Below are 17,915 nucleotides of genomic sequence, written 5' to 3'. Positions count from 1 at the left end.
AAGTGAGTCCAGGGGAGGGTGGGTCACGCTCCTGGCACAGAGCCCTCCCCGGAGAGGCTGTGGCTCAGGACAGGAGCCCCACGGCTGGAACCGGCCAACAGGGAAACAGCGACTCCCCAGAGATCAACAGGAGACAGGGAGAGAACCCAGGAGTCCTGGCCAGTCCCCCTGCCCCCGCCTTGGGCCGCTCTAACCACCAGACCCCACTCCCCTCCCGGAGCCGGGGAGAGAACCCAGGCGTCCTGGCTCCCAGCCCCCTCTGCTCTAACCACTAGACCCCACTCCCCTCCCGGAGCCAGGGAGAGAACCCAGGAGTCCTGGCCAGTCCCCCTGCCCCCACCTTGGGCCGCTCTAATCACTAGACCCCACTCCCCTCCCAGAGCCGGGAGAGAACCCAGGAGTACTGGCTTCCAGCCCCCTGCTCTAACCACCAGACCCCACTCCCCTCCCGGAGCTGGGGACAGAACCCAGGAGTCCTGAGGGGCTGATGCTGGTGTTAAACAGGCTCAGAATCAAAGGGGGGGGGTCGGGGGCTGGGGGCTGCTTCTGCGGTTTGTCCCCTGCCCCCACTGTAAAGTCCCCTTTGTCCTTCAGCGGCTCCTGCCTGGAGCTGGCCAGCGGCTGGTGACTCATCCCGGAGCCGGCTGCACTCACAGCCATAGGCCTCCTCTTCTGTGGGGGGCGGGGGGTGTTCTCCCTGGCTCTCCCGGTCCCCTCCCCCCTCGAGTCCCCATTCTGCTCCCCCAGGCCAGGTGACCGGGGGGGGGGGGGCAGGGGGCTCTGCCTCCGGCTGGTGAACCCAGCTGGGTCAGGGCCTGGACTGGGGGGGGGGGGGGGGGGTGTGATCTGCAGGGCCCGACCCAGACCCCAGTGTCAGGAGGGGTCGGGGGGGGGCAGCTCTCCCTGCAGTACTGCCTGTGGGGGGAGGTCACCGCGCTGCCCGCACGCCGCACAGGGAGGCCAGCAATGGCAGGACCCCCGCCCCTCACACAGCGCGGTGGGGGGGGGGTCCCCGTTCCTGAGGCACCGAGTGGGGAAGTGACTTGCCTGAGGTTACACAGGAAGTCGGGGGCACAACGGCAGAGAGAACCCAGGAGTCCTGGCTCCCAGCCCCCCTGCACTGAGCCCAGGCCCCAGGCTGAGCTGGGGGCAGGGCGCTCCGTACCCCCCAGCCTGGGGGAGGCCCTCGACTAGGACTCAGCCCCCTGGCAGGGGCAGCAGGGTCTGGGGGTCACAGGGAGTTTCCCTCGGCTGTGTCTCCCCGAAGTGGGGTCCCAAAGGGGACACCCCCAAACTCCCCGCCTCCCCCACTCAGGCCACGTGCCCGGGGCATGGTTCATCCCCAGCTCCCCTCCCCCATCGCCCCCCCCCATCCTTCACGTCACACAGAAAAACCCACAAATGGCAGAAATAAAAGCAGGGCAGTGGGACGTGTGAGCCCCCCAGCCAATCAGGGCGCCTCAGCCCAATCTCCATAGCGACAGGAGTCTCCTTAGCAACTGCCCCATCCGCAGCCTGTGCACAGACCCGGGTCTCCCAAAGGGGGGGTGTTAACCCCTTCCGTCCCAGCCTCATGTTACCCCCCCCCCCCGCCCAGGTGCCCCTCACTTCTGACCCGCAACCCCTGCTAGTCCAGCCCTGGGCTCCCCCGCTGGTGCCCCTCACTCCCGACCCACAGCCCCCACTAGTCCAGCCCTGGGCTCCCCCCCCCCCGGTGCACCTCACTCCCGACCCGCAGCCCCCACTAGTCCAGCCCTGGGCTCCCCCCCCCCCGGTGCACCTCACTCCCGACCCGCAGCCCCCACTAGTCCAGCCCTGGGCTCCCCCCCCCCCGGTGCACCTCACTCCCGACCCGCAGCCCCCACTAGTCCAGCCCTGGGCTCCCCCCAAGAGCACTAGGTGATTGGGTGCAGGGGGAGACAGGATGAGGGGGGTGTTAAGCAGCTGAGGACACCGGCTCCAATCCCCCCTCCCCATTCAGCAACCCACACGCGAGACGAGTTTGTCGGGTCTCAGCACACCGGCCTCCCCCTCCCAATGGCCTGGAGTGTGTGGCTGGGGCAGAGGGCCCGGCTTTAGCCCCCCGGCCAGCGCAGGCCAAGGCAGGCACGGAGATCTCAACCCAACGTGCCCGAAGTCGGGCACGAGCCGCACGCAGCAAATTAGGTCAAAATTGACACCAGAAAGCAGCACTCCCCCCCCCACAGCGGAGGGAGGGGTGCAGGAGCACAGCTGGGGGGGCCATGGCCTGGGAGGAGCAACCCCCCAAGGGGCTCGGACACAGCAGTCGCTGTCCTGGGGGGGACGTGGCTGGGGGACGTGGCTGCTTCCCTACAGCTGGGAGAGGAGGATGGAGGGGGCTCAGATGGGAATGCCCACCCCAGTCCCACAGCGGGAAGGAGAACCCCCAGGGGAAGAACCCCTCCCTGGAGCCTCTGGAGTTGCCTCCCTGGTTCCCAGCCCGGAGGGTGGGGGACGAACGCTGAGCAGCCGCGGAGGTGCAGGGCAGGTGGCCTGCAGGCCCTGGCGCGCAGTGGGGCCCAGCGCAGGCAGGTGAGTCCTTCCCCGGCCCTGTGGGGGGCGCTGTGCCCTGCAGCTGCAATCAGGAAGGACCAAGCCTAGTGGATGGGGGCGGGGGGACTGACACCCCAACTCCGCAGGCTCCCAGGGCACAGGGTGATACCCCCAGACCCCAAGCTGTGTGTAGAATCCCCCGCCCCGAACACGGCTCCAGCACTGGCCTCAGGTGCCTGAGAGGGGCAGGGGTCTGAGCCCTGTGCTGATGGCTGGGGTGGGGGGGCGCTACAGGAACTGACCCCCCCCCAGCTGGTGCCTGAAGGGGCCGGGGGGGTCTCAGTGCGAGAGGATGGGGTAGGCTAGAGCACCACATAGCTCCACAACGCCCCCTAACCACCACAACCCTGCTCTAGACACCTGCACAACACTCAGATACAACCACACACCCCATGAGGGGACATTCAGGACACACAGAGAGGGGTTTCTCTCTCTCTCTCTCTCTCTGTCTCTCTCTCACACACACACACACACACACACACACACACACACACACACACACACACACACACACACACACACACACGGTGCTCAGGACACGGGGAGGGGGTCTCTCTCTCTCTCTCTCTCTCTGTCTCTCTCTCACACACACACACATACATGGGGGGGTCTCTCTCTCTCTCTCTCTCTCTCTCTCTCACGGTGCAGGGGGCACCAGGCCTGGGAGGAATGGCGCTGGCCGTGGGGCACTCGTGCGCGGAGCAGCGGCCGCGCCAGTGTGACATTGTCGATAAGGCAGAAGGGCAAAATCACCCCCTCCCCTCCCCCGTCACATGCACCCCGGCTCCCCACAGGCCCAGCCGGCCCCCTGCAGCCATGCCCAGCTCCCCCGACTGATCCATGCAGCCACCGGAGTGGCACATCTGCTCCCCCGGGAGAGGACCCCTGCAGCCCGCTCCCCCGAACCGGCCCCCCCCTCGATGCCAGGCCGGGGAAGCTGCGGGCCCCGTCCCCCAGCCTCCCGGGGGGCCGGCATGGGAGAGGGGCAGAGCCAGGGTGCCCCCACCCCTGTCCCGTTACCTGGTCCCACCAGCCGACCAGCCATGGTTTCGCGCACGTCTCACAGAAAAAATCCACTAAGGGCATCTTCCGACCTGCCCGGTGGCAGCCGCGGGCGGCTCCCCGGCTCAGGGGCGCCCGTCCGCCCACTGCCTCTGTCTCCTCTGGCGGGGCGCCGATCGGGGCCCCCTCCCCTCGTGAAGGGGTTAGTATCCCGGGGCCCTCTCTGCCCCTGGCATGGCGAGAGGGGGAGAGCGCCCCCGGGCTTCCCCTCACATCGCCGCGGGCCCCCCGCCTGGGGTGGGCACGGGGGGCACACACAGCCCGGGAAGGAGCAGGCCGAGGGCCGAACCAAGGCGCTGCCGGCCGGCGCTGCCCGTACTGCAGAGGAGCAGGGAGCTACCCACAGTGCACCGCTGCCCGGCTCCCCGTGCCCTCCCCGCCAGCCGGGCGGGGGGACGCCGGCCCCGCTCACTGGAGCAGGGGGAGGAGCCGGAGCCTCCCGCCAGCAGCAGGCCAAGCCCCGGGTACCAGGGCACTTCACTCCGCCTCCTCCAGTCTCCGGGGCAGCGGTCACCGGGGCGACGGCACCTCCTCCCGCAGCCGAATCCCTGCCTGGCTTGCGCCTGTCACTGCAGCGCATGGCGGGGCGGAGACGGGAGGGGGAGGAGGGGAGATGCTGCGGGGGGGGGGAGGGACCCTGCTGCTCAGAGATTGGGGGAGGGGGTTAATTGGCTAACCCCGAGCTCCCAGCCCCACGGCTCTGACCTGACTCCCCTTCCAGAGCCAAACTAGAACCCAGGAGTCCTGACTTTGGACCATTTTTCTCTCCCTCCAAGACGATGGTCTAGTGGGTTGGGGAGGGAGCGGGAGGCTGGGAGCCAGGACTCCTGGGTTCTATCCCCAGCTCGGGGGGGAAGTGAGGTCTAGTGGCTAGAGGACAGGCCTGGGCATCAGGGCCCCGAGATGGGAATGGAACCCAGGCGTCCTGAAGACATGGGCAGAAATGCTGTCAAGTAAACAGCCCCCTCCCCCTTTCCTGTTTACCCCTCCCTCTGCCAGCCCCTCCTCGCCCCTGGGCTACCAGCCCCCCCGCACTCCCCGCTGGGTCCAGCCTCCTTTCTCCCAGCACCCACATCCAAGCCAAGTTTGTGGGACAAGCAGCCGCGCTCTCCCCCCCCCCACGAGCCAGCCCAGCCCCCCCCCCCCCCCCACTACCACATGGACCCTTCCACATCCCGGATCCTCCTCTGAAGGGGAGTCCCCGTTTCTATGCCAACGCCCACCCCCGGGTGCACAGCAGGAGGAACCCTGAGGGGAGGAGCCAGAGCCGGAGACACCACATGTGTTGCGCCCGCCTGCCCGCCCAGACACGGGACAACGCCCTCCCCGCGCCCGCCTGCCCACCCGACCACGGGGCCACGCGCCCTGCCCGTCTGCCCGCCCAGACACGGGGCTGCGCCCCTGCCCGTGCCCGCCCAGACACGCGCCCTGCCCGTCTGCCCGCCCAGACACGGGACCGCGTCCGCCTGCCCGCCCAGACACGGGGCCGCACCCCTGCCTGCGCCCGCCCAGACACGGGACCACGCGTCCTGCCCGCGCCAGCCCAGACACGGGGCCGCACCCTGCCCACAGCCGACCAGACACGGGGCCGCGCCCCTGCCCGCGCCCACACAGAGACGGGGCCATGTGCCTGCCCGCACCCGCCCAGAGACGGGGCCGCGCCCCTGCCCGCACCGGCCCAGAGACGGGCCCACACCATCGCCCAGAGACGGGGTCGCGCCCCTGCCCGCACCCACCCAGACACGGGGCCACACCCCTGCCCACGCCCGCCCAGACATGGGGCCACGCGCCTGCCTGCGCCCGCCCAGACACGGGGCCACGCCCTGCCCGCGCCCGCCCAGACGCGGGGCCACGCCCTGCCCACGCCCGCCCGACCACGGGGCCGCACCCCTGACCACGCCCGCCCGACCACGGGACCACGCGTCCTGCCCGCGCCCGCCCACACACGGTGCCACGCCCCTGCCCGCAGCCGACCAGACACGGGGCCGCGCCCTGCCCCCGCCCACACAGAGACGGGGCCACGTGCCTGCTCGCACCCGCCCAGAGACGGGGCCGCACCCCTGCCCGCACCCACCCAGACACGGGGCCACGCCCTGCCCACGCCCGCCCACACACGGGACCACGCGTCCTGCCCGCGCCCGCCCACACACGGTGCCACGCCCCTGCCCACAGCCGACCAGACACGGGGCCGCGCCCTGCCCCCGCCCACCCAGAGACGGGGCCGCGCCCCTGCCCGCACCCACCCAGAGACGGGGCCGCGCCCCTGCCCGCACCCACCCAGAGACGGGGCCACGCCCCTGCCCGCACCCACCCAGAGACGGGGCCACGCCCCTGCCCGCACCCACCCAGACACGGGGCCACGCGCCCGCCCGCGCCCGCCCAGACACGGGACCGTGCAATCGACTGGAGACAGGGCCATGAACCCACACGCGCCCGCCCAGACACGGGGCCACACGCGCCGGCCCAGAGACAGAGCCACGCACACTCAACCCTGGGCACACGCACACTTGTGCCTCGGCATACCAGGACGTGGGGACGCACAGCAGGGCCCACGCCCATCCAGACACCATCTCCGTTCTAGGCACTCACCCATCTCCCTCCCACCCTGCCCAGAGCTCGCCCAGCCCCTGGCATCACCCCCAGAGCTGGGAGCAGTCTCCCACTCCTGCCACAGCAGCTCAGTCTGTTGCTGCGTCTCGACGGGTGTCCCACGACTCACACCAGCTCTCACGGCCAAAGCAAAATCTACCCAGAAGGCCCCTGGCCCAGGCTGTGCACAGGAGATCCGGCCCCTAGACCCCAGCACAAACGCTGTGACCGCACAACCTCCACACAGACTCTCCAGAGCCACGGGGCACGGGAGCCTGCAGCAGGGAGTCCCACTGGTGCCCAGATGACCAGCCCACCCCCTGGGATCCTGCCAGGCACAGGTCCCGCCCATCCCTCCTCATTTGCATACGACCTTGTGGGAACCCAGAGCCAACTCAGAAAAGCACCACACGCGATGCCGGTTCCTAGCCAGGTCGCCACGGTGAGGGGGATGGGCAGGCGGGGGGGTGGGGATTCATATGGGGAAGGACTTGGATGGGAGGGGACGGAAGAGATTGGACAGATGGCTAAAAGGGGAGGGACGGACGGACAGGCAGACGGGGGTGGTGGATGGAGGGACGTACGGACAGGCAGATGGAGGGATGGACGGACAGGCAGACGGAGGGGTGGATGGAGGGATGGACGGACAGGCAGACGGGGGTGGTGGATGGAGGGATGGACGGACAGGCAGACGGAGGGGTGGAGGGATGGACAGACAGGCAGACGGGGGTGGTGGAGGGAGGGACGGACGGACGGACAGGCAGACGGGTTTGCGCGGGGATGACAGAGGATGGACGGATGGACAGGGAGACGGGGGTGGGATGGAGGGATGGACAGGCAGACAGGTTTCTGTGGGGATGACGGAGGATGGACAGATGGGCAGACGGGGGTGGGATGGAGGGATGGACAGGCAGAGGGAGGTGGTGGAGGGATGGACAGGCAGATGGGTTTCCGCGGGGATGGATGGACAGATGGACGGACAGGCAGACAGGTTTGCGCGGGGATGGAGGGAGGGATGGGCGGATGGACAGGGAGACGGGGGTGGGATGGAGGGATGGACAGGCAGAGGGAGGTGGTGGATGGACGGACAGGCAGACGGGTTTCTGTGGGGCTGACGGAGGATGGACGGACAGGCAGACGGGGGTGGGATGGACAGGCAGAGGGAGGTGGTGGATGGATGGACAGGCAGATGGGTTTCTGCGGGGATGACAGAGGATGGACGGATGGACAAGGAGACGGGGGTGGGATGGAGGGATGGACAGGCAGACAGGTTTCTGTGGGGATGACGGAGGATGGACGGATGGGCAGACGGGGGTGGGATGGAGGGATGGACAGGCAGACAGGTTTCTGTGGGGATGACGGAGGATGGACGGATGGGCAGACGGGGGTGGGATGGAGGGATGGACAGGCAGAGGGAGGTGGTGGAGGGATGGACAGGCAGATGGGTTTCCGAGGGGATGGATGGACAGATGGACGGACAGGCAGACAGGTTTGCGCGGGGATGGAGGGAGGGATGGGCGGATGGACAGGGAGACGGGGGTGGGATGGAGGGATGGACAGGCAGAGGGAGGTGGTGGATGGACGGACAGGCAGATGGGTTTGTGCGGGGATGGATGGACGGAGGGGGCAGGACACACGCAGTGACAGACACAGGGACCAGCCCCCGTCCCCGCCCCCGCCCTGGGGCGCCCGGCCTGGCGCTGGGGGGCAGCCCTACCTTGTTGGACGCCATCTCGCTGACGGAGCGGTAGGTCTGGATCGTCTCCAGCTGGTCCAGGCACCAGTCCAGCTCTTCCAGGGTCTCCTTGGCCAGCTGCTGGTAGGTCTCCTCTGGGGAACAGAATTGCTGCTGTGAACACCCACCAGGTGAGGGCCCCATGGGGTCAGAGGGGGCCTGGGGGAGCTGCCCCCCAGCTGAGTCCAGCAGGGGGCTGGGAGTGGGGTCTAGTGGTTAAAGCGGGGGGTGGAGGAGTGGGATCCAGGACTCCTGGGTTCTATCCCAGCTCTGATGCTAACTCCTCATACAACCATGGTAGAGCCAGCTCTTCCTCTGCCTCAGTTTCCCCCCTGTAACCAGTCTCCCCACCCCCAACCTCCTAGAGTGGGGGTGAGCCACCAGATCCCAAAGACATGGGCGGGGGGGGGTCCCTGTTCCCGGCCCCTCCCCCAGCACGGGGCGACGCTTACCTGACAGCATCGCCTTGCAGAAGGTCGACTGGCTGCCCACAGGGGACCTCCTGGGGGGGGCAAGAACAGACGCAGGCTCAGCCACCCGCCCCCTATGGGCCCTGGGGGGGCAGGAACAGCCACAGCGCAGGGCGGGGCCGGGAGCAGTCAGGGGCAGGGCCTTTGTCAGCCCCACGCTGCCCAGGGTGGCGTCTCCCTCCTGCCCCCTTTCTCCCTGGCTGCGAATCAGGCCACTCGAGGACGCTCAGTGGGGCTCACGGGGCCCCAGGTGGGATGGGCAAACGGGGCCCCTGGGATCCCTGCAGCAGGGTTGGGGTGCAGACTGGGGGGGTGGGACCAGCCCCCCAAAAGGAAGGTGATTTACCAGGTGTGTGCGGCGGGTCCCTGTGCAGCTCACACCAACGGCACTTCCTGGGGTGGGGCCGTCTCCCAGCACAGGGCCCAGGTGTGTGTGTGGGGGGGCCACACTGGGGGGGGCTGGGCTACAGGCAGTGGGGGGAGGGCTCAGGAGGGGGCACTCCCCCCTCCCTCAGGGTGGCAGCCCTGGGGCTATTGGGGATTTCCCGCTATTTCTGCTGGGGGGGGGGGGGGGGGCGACTCCTTAAATCCCCAGTCGACCCCCAGTGCCCCCAGCCAGGGTGAGAGAAGGGGGCTGGGGCCCCGGGGGGCAGAGAAGGGGGCTGGCGCCCCGGGGGGCAGAGAAGGGGGCTGGGGCCCCGGGGGGCAGAGAAGGGGGGCTGGGGCCCTGGGGGGCAGAGAAGGGGGCTGGCCCCCCGGGGGGCAGAGAAGGGGGGCTGGGGCCCTGGGGGCAGAGAAGGGGGGCTGGGGCCCCGGGGGGCAGAGAAGGGGGCTGGCCCCCCGGGGGGCAGAGAAGGGGGCTGGGGCCCTGGGGGGCAGAGAAGGGGGCTGGCCCCCCGGGGGGCAGAGAAGGGGGGCTGGGGCCCTGGGGGGCAGAGAAGGGGGCTGGCACCCCAGGGGGCAGAGAAGGGGGCTGGCCCCCCGGGGGGCAGAGAAGGGGGCTGGCCCCCCGGGGGTCACTCACTTGTTGGACGTTGGGGTCGGGACGTTGGCCAGGATGGAGAAGTTGTTCCTCACGCTGCGCAGACTGGCCAGCACCTGCAGGGAGAGGAGGGGCAGGGCTGGAGCTAGGAGGCTGGGGGGGGGGGGGGGCACCCCCTCCCTGCCAGGGGCCCGTGACCCTGGGGCCTTTCTGGGCTGCATTCAGCTCAGCACCAGCCCCGAAGGGCCCCGCCCCCCCAGGCTACGGGGCTGGCCCAGGTCCCCTCCAGCTGGGGCTCAGCTCAGTCGTTCCCCCAGGGCTGGTAGGGCCTTTGGGGGGCCACATGACCCCCCCAATCAGGGGCAACGAGGAGCCAACACCCGGGGCTGTCCCTGCCCCAGGGCAGCTGGGGGGTCGAGGCACGTCTCCAACTGGGCTCAGCTCCAGAGGGCTGCCCCCGTGACCCCCCTGGGCTCTGAGGGTTGGGGCCCGTCAGTCTGATCACCCCTGGACCAGGAACAGGCTTTGGGATGGGGGCGAGGGGGGAAGATGACACAGGATCAGGCCCAAGGCAGGCGATCCTGCCCTGGGCCCCCTGGTGGGGGTGGGGGCAGATCCCCTGAGCCCACGACTCACAGCCCCCCCTCATGCAGGGGCCGGCACCCACCTGGGCAAAGGGCGTCACGATCAGGTCCTCCGTGTGGCTGCGGGGCAGAGAAACCAGACAGGGTGAGCGATGGGGCCCCCCCAAACTCCCCCCCCCGCGTCCTGGGGCTAGCTCCAGTGGGGGGGCTGCGCTGGGGGGAGGGCGCTGCGGCAGGTCTGCACCGGGGGGCTGCGCAAAGGAGCTCGGTGCCGGGGGGGCTGCGCCAAGGAGCTTGGTGCCGGGGGGGCTGCGCTGGGGAGCTCGGTGCCGGGGGGGCTCTGTGACGGGGCTGTGGGGCTGCACTGGGGGCTGCCGGACCCCATCTTTCGGGTCCGTGCTGGGGGTTGCACAAGGGCTGTTGCCTCATTCACAGACTGGGTGGGGGGCTTCCTGCCACTGCCCAGCTGTAGGGGAGGGGGAGAGGCAGAGGAGCTCTGCCCCCCACACTCAGGAGGGGGTGGCAGGGTCTGGGCGTGAGGCCCCGGGGGTGTGCTTGGGGGACAGAGGAAGGATCGGGGGCAGCAGGGCAGGGCACCGGGGAGGCAGCGGGGCAGGGCTAAGGGTAGGCAGGGCTCCAGGGGGGCAGGGCTCAGGGGGGCAGCGGGGCAGGGCTCCGGGGGGGCAGGGCTCGGGGCACTCACGACTCGCTGGCGACGGAGGAGTTACGGGACATGGTTTTGGGCGACAGGTCGTAGTCGCTGTCCGAGCGGTACAGGAAGGACTCGCGCCGCTGGCCGGCCGGGAAGCTGGGGTGCAGGACGAGGCCGGGGCTGGCCTGGGGGTCCAGGGGGCTCCTGGCCGGGGAGGGGCCATTCTCCACCTCGAAGCTGCAGGAGGAGACAGAAGCCAGGTGAGCAGGGGGGTCCCAGGCCTGCCCCCCCCCGGCTATAAACATGCACTGGGGTCCGTCTGGTCCCATGGCCCCCTGCTGGTCCAGCCCTGCCCCCCCGCCAGCTCTGCCGGTGCCCCTCACTCCCGACCCGCAGCCCCTGCTGGCCCAGCCCTGGCCCCCCCAGCTCTGCCAGTGCCCCTCACTCCCGACCCGCAGCCCCCTGCTGCCCCAGCCTTGCCCCCCCGCCAGCTCTGCCGGTGCCCCTCACTCCCGACCCGCAGCCCCTGCTGGCCCAGCCCTGGCCCCCCCCAGCTCTGCCAGTGCCCCTCACTCCCGACCTGCAGCCCCTGCTAGCCCAGCCCCGCCCCCGCCAGCTCTGCCAGTGCCCCTCACTCCCGACCTGCAGCCCCTGCTAGCCCAGCCCCGCCCCCGCCAGCTCTGCCAGTGCCCCTCACTCCTGACCTGCAGCCCCCGTTGGCCCAGCCCTGTCTCCCCTCCCTCCCCCCCCCCCCCCCGGTCTGTCTGTGTGCGATAAGGCAAGTTTCCTTTCCTGAGGCTGTTTCATGGCCGCCCAGGTCAGGCCCCTTCCTGCCCCCAACCAATCTGGGGGCCCAGGTGGGGTCTCTTCGCACCAGCAGGTCCTGCCCCAGCCCCAGCCCCTCGGGCCCGGCCCAGCCCCACTCACCTGCGGGGGTGCAGGGAGCTGCAGGGCAGGGCCATGCTCAGAGCGGCATGTCCGGGGAGCGGCCGGCCTGGGGCTGCCCCGTGGGGTCACTGCTCGCCAGGGGCGCAGGGCCCACGGGGCTCAGAGCTGCCCCCCCCCGCGCCGCATGGGGCCCGCGCAGGGCGGAAGTTGCACCAATCGGGTTGGGAAAGGCTGGGGGGGGAAGGCCTGGGCCCAGCCGGGGGCCTGCCCCTGCCGAGCCGCCCCGGCTTCCTGCCCCCGGGGAGGAAAGGTGCCGGCGGCGGCGGCGGGGCGGGGGGGGTGAGGGCCCCAGGCCCTACGTGCCAGGCCAGGCCAGGGCCCCCCCCGGAAGAACCAGCCTCTGGGCTTCCTCCCCTCCCACCCGGTGCCTTTCGCTTTCAGTTATCCCAGCAGGAAGGCAGCTGCCGACCCAGCTCCCACCCCCACCCCAGCCCTCCCCCGTCACGCCCCGCTCCCCTCCCCACCACGCCCAGCTCCCCCGCCTCTCCCCCGTCACGCCCAGTTCCCCCCGCCCTCCCCGTCACGCCCCGCTCCCCACCACGCCCAGCTCCCCCCGCCCTCCCCCGTCACGCCCCGCTCCCCTCCCCACCACGCCCAGCTCCCCCGCCTCTCCCCCGTCACGCCCAGTTCCCCCCGCCCTCCCCGTCACGCCCCGCTCCCCACCACGCCCAGCTCCCCCCGCCCTCCCCCGTCACGCCCCGCTCCCCTCCCCACCACGCCCAGCTCCCCCGCCTCTCCCCCACCACGCCCAGCTCCCCCCTTCCCCGTCACGCCCTGCTCCCCTCCCCCACCACGCCCAGTTCCCCCCGCCCTCCCCCGTCACGCCCCGCTCCCCTCCCCACCACGCCCAGCTCCCCCACCTCTCCCCCACCAGGCCCAGTTCCCCCCGCCCTCCCCCGTCACGCCCCGCTCCCCTCTTCCCCGTCACGCCCCGCTCCCCTTCCCACCACGCCCAACTCCCCCACCTCTCCCCCACCAGGCCCAGTTCCCCCCGCCCTTCCCCATCACGCCCCGCTCCCCTCCCCACCATGCCCAGCTCCCCCGCCCCTCCCCCACCACGCCCAGTTCCCCCCGCCCTCCCCCGTCACGTCCCGCTCCCCTCCCCCACCACGCCCAGTTCCCCCCACCCTCCCCCGTCACGCCCAGTTCCCCCCGCCCTCGTCCGGCACCAGCTGGAGCAAAGCACCTTACACAGGGTTCGACACCAGAGGCTTTGGGACGCCTCCCCGCAGCAAACGATCCCGGCGCATAGGAACAGGGCACCCCCCACTGGCCACTGTACACCCCGGGAAACCGAGGCACAGGGAGAAGAAGGGACTTGATCAGGGTCACACAGTAGGAGAGCGGCAGAGCCGGGGAGAGAACCCAGGAGTCCGGCTCCCAGCCCCCTGCTCTAACCACTAGACCCCACTCCCCCCAAGAGCCGGGGAGAGAACCCAGGAGTCCTGGCTCCCAGCCCCCCCTGCTCCAATCACTAGACCCCCCCGTCCCCTCCTGGAGCAAACAGCCCAGGAGCCCTGGCTCTGAAGGACACCCAGTGAGGGGAGGAGACTCCGACTGGGAGCTCCCCCGGGGAGGGGAACTGAGGTGCTGGGAGGGTCATTGTTGTGCTACACACAAACACGCGCCTTGTGCACACAGACCAGTGGCACACACACACACTGCATGCACCTTGCACTGAACACGCGCACGTACACGCTGCACTGCACGCACACACACTGCATGCACCTTGCACTGAACACGAGCATGTACACGCTGCACTGCATGCACACACACTGCACTGCATGCACACACGCTGCACTGCATGCACACACGCTGCACTGCATGTACCTTGCACTGAACATGCACACGTACACGCTGCACTGCATGCACACATGCTGCACTGCAGGCACATGGCATTGGGCACACACTGCATTGCTCACACAGCACACACACTGCACTGCATGCACCTTGCACTGAACACACACACACTACACTGTAGGCCCAGAGCACTGCATGCACACACACTGCACTGCATGCACATGGCATTGGGCACACACTGCATTGCTCGCACACCCGCGCACACCCTGTGCAGCAGGCCAGGACGGGCAGGGCACATCACTGCCTGGCGGCTGCCTCCCAGCTGGCGCGGGGCAGGTGCTGACGTCAGCCCGGGGAGGCCAGCGAGGGGGAGGGGGTGCCAGGAAGCGATAAGATAAGATTAGGGAGCCCTGGGGTGACGCAGGGCGTTATCAGCCCCAGGAGAAGCAGGGAGGAGCCTGGGTTTCCAGCCACGCTGCACCCCTGGGCTAGCCAGCACCGGCTGGGGCCACTGTGCCGGAGAGCGGAGAGCCGCGTGGACTAGCGGACAAAGCACAGGGCTGGGGCTCAGGAGACATGCTCTGCCGCCTCCCTGCTGGGTGCCCTTGCGAAAGTCCCTGACCTGCTCCATGCCTCAGTTTCCCCATCTGTAAAATGGCTCAATCCCTTGCTGATTGGGGGGGCCCAGGGAGGGAGGGAGATAGAAGAGGGGGTGGGGGTGGTATGGGAGGCACTGGCTGACATGGTTCCAGGGGTGGGCTGGCTGGGAAGAACGGGGGAGGGGACCTACCCAGCCAGCTCCCCCCCCCCCACGGTTGGAAGGGAGGGTTCTGGCGGATCCAGCTGTTTGCAATTAGGGCTGGGTGGGGTTGGGTTTTTTGGAGGGGGGAGGGGCTCTTCTGCTGGAATTCATGCCAGGGCAGCGCCTGGGGCCAGCCGCAGCTGTATGTGGGGAGGGGGGGCGGCTGGGAGCTCCTGACAAGCAGAGGAAACAAAAGGGGGGGGCCATCCCTTCCCCCCCGCCCCCGATCCCAGAGCTGACAGGACAGGAGGGAGCCATGGATGTGCAGAGCCGGATGGCAACTCCACGGTGGGGACCTCGCCTGCCCCCAGGGGACGGAGGCTCAGGGGCAGCTGATGCACAAGGCGCCAGCTGGCCCTGGCTGGGACCCCCATAAGGCCCGACACCCCCTCACTCAGCCCAGCATGGCTCCCCAGCTCAGAGCAGCTGGCCCAGGGGGGGACCAGACGGGATGAGCCGGGGGGCTGACAGGGCTGCAGGTGGGAGCTGAAGCAATAGGACAGACCCATGGGTGGCTCCGGGAGCGGAGGGGGGGGGCTGGTGGTCAGAGCAGGGGGCTGGGAGCCAGGACTCCTGGGTTGTAACCCCAGCTCTGGGAGGGGAGGGGGGGTCTAGGGGTGAGAGCAAGGGGGCTGGTGGTCGGGGGGCCTGGCTCCTATTCTCCTCCACTGACTATCTGTGACCTTGACCAAGTCCCTTCCCCTCCCTGTGCCTCAGTTTCCCCACCCGTCGAACAAGCTTGGCTCCCGTGCAAGCCGCGCTGTGACGCTGAACACGGGGATATGTGCAAAGGGCTTTGGACGGAGGCTGCTGGAGAAAGGTGAACCCATAATAAACAAGGCTTTCGCTCAGCGCACTCTGCTCCTCCCTCCCCACGAGCCAGCCCCCCCGCGGGCCCTGCCACTGACCCCTCTCCCTGGGGCCTCCGGGGGCCGGGGCCGGGTCTGGACTGTCCATGCTCCTGGAAGCTGGCTGCAGGCAGGGCTATGACAGAGACACCTGCAGCAACAGGCCAGGCAAAGCCCGTAGGAACCTCGGCATCCGGGCAGGGGAACCGGGACCAGCCAGAGGGGATTTGGCGCATAGCTACAGAGAGACACCTGCTGAATGGGGGACCAGACCTGCCGAGGCACAGCCGAGATTGGGGCCCCATTGCGCCGGGCGCCGCCCAGGCCCCAGCCGAGATCAGGGCCCCGTCGTGCCGGGCGCCGCCCGGACCCCAACCGAGATCAGGGCCCCGTCGTGCCGGGCGCCGCCCAGGCCCCAGCCGAGATCAGGGCCCCGTCGCGCCGGGCGCCGCCCAGGCCCCAGCCGAGATCAGGGCCCCGTCGTGCCGGGCGCCGCCCAGACCCCAACCGAGATCAGGGCCCCGTCGTGCCGGGCGCCGCCCAGGCCCCAGCCGAGATCAGGGCCCCGTCGTGCCAGGCGCCGCCCAGACCCCAACCGAGATCGGGGTCCCACCGTGCCAGGCGCTGCCCAGACATAGAATGAGAGACAGCTCCTGTCCCATCTAAACAAAGAGGTGGGAAACTGAGGCACGGAGCAGCAGAGTGATTTGTCCAAGATCAGCAGCAGCAGAGCTGGGAACAGAACCCAGGCGTCCCAGTCCCCAGCCCAGCGCCTGCCCTCCACCCCCGCCCCGGCCCCGGCCCCGGCCCGCTAACCCTACAGCCCTGCTCTCCGTGCCAGCCTAGGGTCTGTCCCATCAGCCTCTGCTCCAGGGCTGCCAAGGGAGGCTCCCACCTGCCACCCACAGCCTGGGGGGGGGGGGGCGCACGGCCACTCCAGGGCATCCTCCCCAGGCTCAGGCACCGGGCGCAATGGGGAGCCCAAGGATCTAGCCCCTCAGGCCCCCTGCATGGGGCACCGCAGAACCACCCCGCCCAGAGTCAGCGCCAGGGGCTCAGCACGCAAAATCCACCCCCTGGCCCCCCAGCGCCCCCCAGGGGCTCGGTCTCCTCAGCTGCCAGTCGAGAGGCTCATGAACTTGCAGCCGAGACCTGGCAAACTCAGGTCACTGGGCGGCCTCGGAAGGGGAGGGACCGAAGCGGATCCGGCCGCTCAGAGCCCAGTGGGGCCAGCAGAGCCTGCGGGGAGCACCCCAAGCCGGCGCAGGCAGGGAGCCAGCCAGAGCCCCCCTCTGGCCCCCCACCCCGAGGTCAGGGGTTAACCAGGCCTCAGGCAGCCGGGGCAGGACAGCCCTAAACTCACCCGCCCGGGGCATCAATGCGCACACACACGCTCGCCCCCCCCCCGAGACTGCACACTCACCCCCGAGAGTGCACGCACACACTCACACTCACCCCCGAGAATAATAAGAATAATACTATATGGAGATATACCTATCTCCTAAAACTGGAAGGGACCCTGAAAGGTCATTGAGGCCAGCCCCTGCCTTCACTAGCAGGACCAAGTACTGATTTTTGCTCCCGATCCCTAAGTGGCCCCCTCAAGGATTGAACTCACACCCCTGGGTTTAGCAGGCCAATGCTCAAACCACTGAGCTATCCCTCCCCCCACACACTCGCCCCCGAGAGTGCACACAACCACACACACTCGCCCCCGAGTGCACACACAACCACACACACACACACACATCCGAGTGCACACACACAACCACACACGCACACACACACCATGAGTGGACACGTGGGGACACAGTCTCACCCTGAGTGCACGTGCACAAACATACTCACCAGGAGCGCCCGTGCAAACACGCACACTCACACCAGCACGGCCCCCACTGACACACTCACCTTAAGCACATACACAACTGCCCCCCGGGCACCCCCCGGGCACGTGGTAACCCCCCCCTCCCCCGGCGCTCACCGACCTCACGGACTTGCCCAGCCGCTGCCGCCCCACGTCCGCCTCGCTGAAGGAGAACTGCATGGCCCGGAGGACCCAGGAGTCCGGGGCAGCGCGAGGGGGAGCCCCGGGCTGGCATGGGGGGCCGGCGGCTCCGGGCGGGGCAGACCCGCAGCCCGGTCCCCACGCTCGGCTCGGCCCGGCCCCGGGCGCCCAGCTGGCCGGGGAGGGGCCGCGGTTGGCTGCAAAGCCCGGGGGTGGATTTCGGGGCCGGGGGCGAGGGGCTGAGCTCTCCGGGGGGGTCACGGCTCGGCCCCCTGCCCCGGAGCCAGCTACGGCCCCCAGGGGCCTTTCCACCCGGGCTGCGCTTTGTGGGGGCTACAAGCCAAACACTCCGAGGTCACAAGCGCTCGCACGCGCAGCCCCCGCTTGTGCAAGAGGGGAGCAAAGTGCCTCACAGACATCCTGTGTCACACACGCGTGTGCACACACCCCAGCACCCGCAGCCAGGCCAGTCTCCTTTCACACGGGGGCAAAGTGACGTGTGCCAAGGACACTGCGGGAGTCAGAAGTGGAACCCAGGAGTCCGGGCTCCCATCCCGCACCCCACTCTAACCACCAGTCCCCACTCCGCTACCAGAGTGAAATGCCATGTGGTGGGTATGGGTTTGTTGTTGTAGGGTTGCAGAGGAGGGTGGGGGGCAGTGGATGGGAGGGTTTGTTATTGTAGGGTTGCAGAGGAGGGTGGGGGGCAGTAGATGGGAGGGTTTGTTATTGTAGGGGTGCGGAGGGGGCAGTGGCAGTGGATGGGAGGGTTTGTTGTTGTAGGGTTGTGGAGGAGGGCGGGGGGGCAGTGGCAGGTTGCGGAGGGGGCAGGGGGCAGTGGATGGGAGGGTTTGTTATTGTAGG

The 17,915-nt window shown here is 69.4% G+C and overlaps 1 protein-coding gene across 2 annotated transcripts in view; it reads right to left on the bottom strand.

Annotated features, from left to right (window-relative positions):
* PDE4A (phosphodiesterase 4A) overlaps positions 1 to 17,915 on the bottom strand; it is a 97,212-nt gene that overhangs the window by 9,724 nt on the left and 69,573 nt on the right. Inside the window, exons 2-6 of one of the 2 annotated variants that reach the window (XM_065419100.1) lie at positions 10,700 to 10,885; positions 10,080 to 10,116; positions 9,455 to 9,528; positions 8,413 to 8,462; positions 7,943 to 8,055 (exon numbers count right to left, since the gene is read on the bottom strand). In XM_065419100.1, the coding sequence (XP_065275172.1) occupies positions 7,943 to 8,055; positions 8,413 to 8,462; positions 9,455 to 9,528; positions 10,080 to 10,116; positions 10,700 to 10,885 (460 nt within the window). Of the gene's footprint in view, positions 1 to 7,942; positions 8,056 to 8,412; positions 8,463 to 9,454; positions 9,529 to 10,079; positions 10,117 to 10,699; positions 10,886 to 17,915 lie in introns of those variants that run through there. The other variant, XM_065419099.1, reaches the window with a different exon arrangement.

The sequence above is a fragment of the Emys orbicularis genome, chromosome 19 (genome assembly GCF_028017835.1).
Source record: "Emys orbicularis isolate rEmyOrb1 chromosome 19, rEmyOrb1.hap1, whole genome shotgun sequence".
NCBI lineage: Eukaryota > Metazoa > Chordata > Testudines > Emydidae > Emys > Emys orbicularis.
Note: the sequence above shows the minus strand (reverse complement) of the source record. Positions and strands in the feature narration are given on the sequence as shown.